The sequence below is a fragment of the Lolium rigidum genome, chromosome 1 (genome assembly GCF_022539505.1).
Source record: "Lolium rigidum isolate FL_2022 chromosome 1, APGP_CSIRO_Lrig_0.1, whole genome shotgun sequence".
NCBI lineage: Eukaryota > Viridiplantae > Streptophyta > Magnoliopsida > Poales > Poaceae > Lolium > Lolium rigidum.
In genome coordinates, this window is record NC_061508.1 from 102,714,518 (window position 1) to 102,718,986 (window position 4,469).

The 4,469-nt window shown below is 41.9% G+C and overlaps 1 protein-coding gene across 3 annotated transcripts; it reads right to left on the minus strand.

Moving 5' to 3' along the window:
• Positions 1-642: 642 nt before the first annotated feature.
• On the minus strand, positions 643-4,450 carry LOC124703895 (glycerophosphodiester phosphodiesterase GDPD1, chloroplastic-like). Of its 3 annotated transcripts, none has more exons than XM_047236285.1 (7): positions 3,934-4,450; positions 3,742-3,822; positions 3,444-3,644; positions 3,250-3,345; positions 2,801-2,997; positions 2,434-2,686; positions 643-775 (listed from the first exon to the last, which is right to left on the minus strand). In XM_047236285.1, the coding sequence occupies exons 3-6, from the start codon at positions 3,618-3,620 to the stop codon at positions 2,461-2,463; spliced, it is 696 nt and encodes a 231-aa protein (XP_047092241.1). In that variant the 5' UTR covers positions 3,621-3,644; positions 3,742-3,822; positions 3,934-4,450; the 3' UTR covers positions 643-775; positions 2,434-2,460. The 3 variants fall into 3 exon arrangements, with proteins under 3 accessions (XP_047092241.1, XP_047092173.1, XP_047092119.1); XM_047236217.1 differs by lacking the exon at positions 643-775 and adding an exon at positions 818-2,198 and having other exon boundaries at positions 3,934-4,449; XM_047236163.1 differs by lacking the exon at positions 643-775 and having other exon boundaries at positions 2,255-2,686; positions 3,934-4,449.
• Between the last annotated feature and the right edge of the window lie 19 nt (positions 4,451-4,469).

Sequence of the window (4,469 nt, forward strand, 5' to 3'; positions counted from 1 at the left end):
CAGTTAGGTAAAGACCAATCATATGAACATCAAGAAATATGCAGCATTTCTCCCTGGGAAGCCATCTCCGACTGCCAAAGCCTTTAAATGTGAAAAATGGTAGTATGACGCAATAGCTCGATAATTCGACACCATAATTGTTAGTCATAACCGCACTAGCAATGTGAGCATTAGAATTTCTTAACCCCCATTAGTGAAAGCTAAATCCTGAATTAGGTACCGCTTTTCTTCAGAACATGATGAATCACATTTGCTCCACACCGTAACAAATACTCCGGTGTCATTATCATGCGTCGTGTCATAACTTTTTTCACAAAACGAGATATGACACCAATCAGCCGTGCGTAAGGAGTACGAGGGTATAGGCAATAGCAATGTGAACATCTGAATCGAACACCCCGCGAATGAAAGCTAAAGCCTACAAGGTGTACAATTTTTTTTCCAAAGCATGATGCACCACACCCATACAAATTCCTTTTCAGGTTGCTTTCTTAGGCACCCCACACGCAGTGTAGCCCACTGTCAATGCCTTTGGAGTGGGGGTGCATGCCTCTGACTAATCTGTCTGGTGACCTTGTCAACGAAGCAACTCCTCCACTCTTACCCAATCTATAATCAATCTGCATGGGGCACACAATAGCATATGACTAGTAGTAAATTACTGATAGCTGAAAGAAGCCAAGACAGCATCAAGAATCCAGGCAAGATTGGTAAGACAGATTAGGCTGGTGCCTTTGTCTTGAGGGAAACCCCCTCCTCCTTCCTCCCCCGTCACCTGCCAATAGGCGCGCGGTTAGGTCGCCGACATTCTAGTTGCGAAGAAAAGACTATGAATATTCTAGGCCAGACTAAGTAAAACAGACAGGACAGAAGGTGATAGGTTGTCTCTTCTAATTTTAGCTGTTGTGAGGCTCCTCATCGAAAATGAGAGGCCTTGTCTTTCTTTAATGGTCAGAAGGAGAGAAAAAATGATGAGCGTCTGCTTTGTTTTTTGCTGACCAAGCATACATGTGATGTGAGTCACCTTCCTTTTCCTGTCCAGGTATAGATAGAGAAGGGTCACACGAAAGATGGATTTCTTGAATTGGAAGAGTTGGTGGTGCGTCAGGGATTCGGTTCAGGTCGGTAAAGGGACAATGAGCAATGCACCATGTGCACATAATTGTGGTTATTTTACACATCCAGTGCTTGTGACTGTGGGACATGCAGAAGCAGAACCATACGTGCCGAGTTCCTTCGGACTTAAGAGAAGAAAGCTATAGCGGTCCAAAAGTATGCCATGTAACTACTGGTATGGGCAACTGCATGTCCTGCAAAGGGACCTCAAAGCCATATGATTTCAGGTAGACTAAGTTTCAAGTTTCTTCTTCTAATCCACAAACAGCCCCACCCATTATGTAGATGCGGCCTGGCGGCCTCTACACATGAAATTCAGACAACGCGCCGTTTCCATCTTTTTAAAACTAGTCGACTAAGTTAGCTCCAATCAGCTAAGCCTTGACCTAGAAGTGTCCAACTTATATCTGCCTGATTACCTGCTGAGAGTTCGTTGTCCCAAGAACATTGGCTACCGTGGCATGATTATGTCTAACAGTATTAAAAAGTCACGGGTACCAGGTATGAGACCGAAGACAGTGTATGCCTAATCACTTGTCCTCCCAAAATCAAACTAATTCACCTTTCTCAAAACGAAACGAACTAGCTGAATGAAATTATTTTTAACTCTCATGATGCCCTTCCAAAAGTGTGAATCTATTGGCTTGGCCTGGACCAATGAAAGACAAAAGGAAACTTCATTCTTCATGTTACTATCGTGTACTAGCTTGCTGTAGTCGTGGGTGGTGTAACACAAGGTGCAGCACAGGGGACTGATCGAGCTAGACGCCATGAAGCTCGAGTGAGAGGTTTATGTCCTGGTATGGATGGCAAGCCCATGATAGGCTTCTTAGTCTTTAGAGTTATCTTGCATGGCATGTCAAATACATCCTTTGCTCCCTAATATAAGACGCTTTGGCAAACTAAATTAGCTTGATGAAACATCTTATATTAAGGGGAGTACCTTTTTATAATCTCTTTGTTGGTCGATCCCTCTTTTCGTTAGGATACTGTTTTGGTGACTTGTAATAAATGTTGTACTGATAAGTTAAGTTTATGCATCACCTTGATGCAGAGGCCAGGAGTGACAAAGCGTCCATAATCTAAAAAAATCAAGCAAATGCTTTATCATTAAGAACTGGTAGTTCAAACTACAATCTAGTAATATTTCATAATATTATGGCAAAGCACTGTTGTTCTTGTGGTTAACAAAGTTGTTATGCACACATTTGCAACAAGATTGATCGATCATTACATGCAGAATAATTTCCTGATAATGCCACTATCGGCATGCTATGGAATCATATCTATTTATAACAACAATGCTCTAGTATGTACCTTCTAGACTAGTGTTATATTCATCCTTCAGTGTGGTTGCTGAATCAGTTCAGGTATAAGCCGGAGCAAGAACCCCAGCTGCTGCTGTGAGAAGGCCTCGTGCATTCCTATGCCAGAACTGTTACTGAACGTGCTCTGGCTGAGGCTGGGTTTACTGAATTCTGCCACGACATTCGAGATTTCCTCCACTAGATCAACAATGACACCATTCACACCCATCAGATGCTGGAGGTAAACAGCCTCCCGCACGTTACTGCAGATGCAACCAATAAATCCAGGAAATCTGTAAGATTGCTGAGGACATAACAAAGGCTAACTGATAAAAGATCCAAGAACCCTGAATGCATGCTTAAAATGTACTGCTTACTTGAGCTGCCCATAGGTGAGAAATGCAAGGTTGGATTCTTGAGCTTTGAGAATTGCTGAGGGATTCTTCAGAACCCCTCTCACTTCTGAGACGACCCCATGCAAGTCATACTCTTGGCATACTCGGATAGCCTGGTCAAGTGAGTTCCTTCTCTCATCATTGTATTTAGCTGTTCCCCCTTCTGTTAAGAACAGTACCTAATAGAAAAAAAAAAGTTTCAAAGAGACCGTGTTGACATAGGAAATGTTATTCATTGCATTGTGCAAAATCACACATGAAATAGGTGTAATACTATTAGCGAACTAGAATTTCAGATTTTTCTTTTCTCTCAAAAGGAGGCAGAGTTTTTTTTTTTTTTTTTTGACATGAAAAGGAGGCAGAGTTGAGGAAACTTTCAGCAAGTAAAATAATACAAACAAAGAACACAGAAGGTTTCAAGGTGTACTGACAGGATATACGTTTTGGAGTTCCCGTGCTATCCGTGCCGCATCAGGTTGGAATGTTGAGAAAAAGATTGGCCTGGTGCCAGCATGCTGAAAAACAACCTACCAGAGCATTTAAGGGCGTTATGATCATCACATCACAGTGACCAAATGATTGTACACAAATTAATTGATATCATAACAAGGGCAAAAATTCATACTTGCAATACAGCTTGAAGAGCACAGCTAAGGGTGCCACTCGGATAGATAATGTTGTCATCAAACTTTAGCTCAATGTTAAATCCCAGATGGGGACTGATATGTTCGAAGACTTCCTGCAATGTGCAGAGAGAATCATCTTCTTCTATGCTCCAAGTAAGGATCCTCCCATCTTCCATCCGTCTAAGTAAGGGCTTGGAGACCTGAACGGGCGATTACAAAGTGAACACTATGGCGTTTTGATCACACACCAATTAACTCTATGCAGGAAAAATCCAACAGATTGAAGGGACAAGACACCTTGTGGGATTCTCTTTGTACCCCATATGAAAGGAACTCTTCCAGTAGAAGATCAGTAACACGCCTTTCATATAAAGCCTCCTACACACATTGCCCGTTATAAAAGGTTATTGGAGAGTTTTCCTTGCAATAAACGAAGGATAGTGCATAAACAAGAAATGGCAGCACTATGAATGGATGGAAAGAACATACAGTTCTTTGGGTGAGGATAAAGTCATCGTGGAAGATAACTGGGCAGCCATCTTTTGTAACCTGCAAGCCAAAATGGTAGGAACACTACTTCAGGGGACCTGTGTAATACTGTAGTCAGATAAAAGGAAGGGATGCACGGATAATGTCAGGAAGTTGCAGAATACTCCAAAGGAACTGATTGGTTGTAATATACTGAAAGTAAAGAGAAGGGTAAGGCTTCATTGACGTAGCTGACATGCATGCTTCCAATGATTGTCAATTACAGATTTCACTAATGCTTCAAGCTAAGAATGACTCCTTGATATCATACAGTACAACTTTTTTGGGTGGAGGAGGAGAATATCTTCGTTACCCATGAATAGGATTACAATCAGCTAACAACACCTGAGAAACAAACTCCAGCGAGTGATGCAACCAAACATTGGTGCCATCCCTGGTTCTACGTAGAACCTAGGAAAGGCTGTGTGCATCACATCGATACAAAGGCCAGGGGTTCCAACCTCCTTTTCGAAAAAAAGAAAAAAATAACTTAGAAC

What these genes read in the sequence shown, in the direction of transcription:
- LOC124703895 (XM_047236285.1), bottom strand. Translation starts at nt 3,620, where the DNA reads ATGGAAGATGGGAGGATCCTTACTTGGAGCATAGAAGAAGATGATTCT. An exon ending in CTCTTCAAGCTGTATTGCAA is followed by an intron (nt 3,346 to 3,443) that starts GTATGAATTTTT and finishes ATGCTCTGGTAG; the next exon opens with GTTGTTTTTCAGCATGCTGG. An exon ending in CTCACCTATGGGCAGCTCAA is followed by an intron (nt 2,687 to 2,800) that starts GTAAGCAGTACA and finishes TTGCATCTGCAG; the next exon opens with TAACGTGCGGGAGGCTGTTT.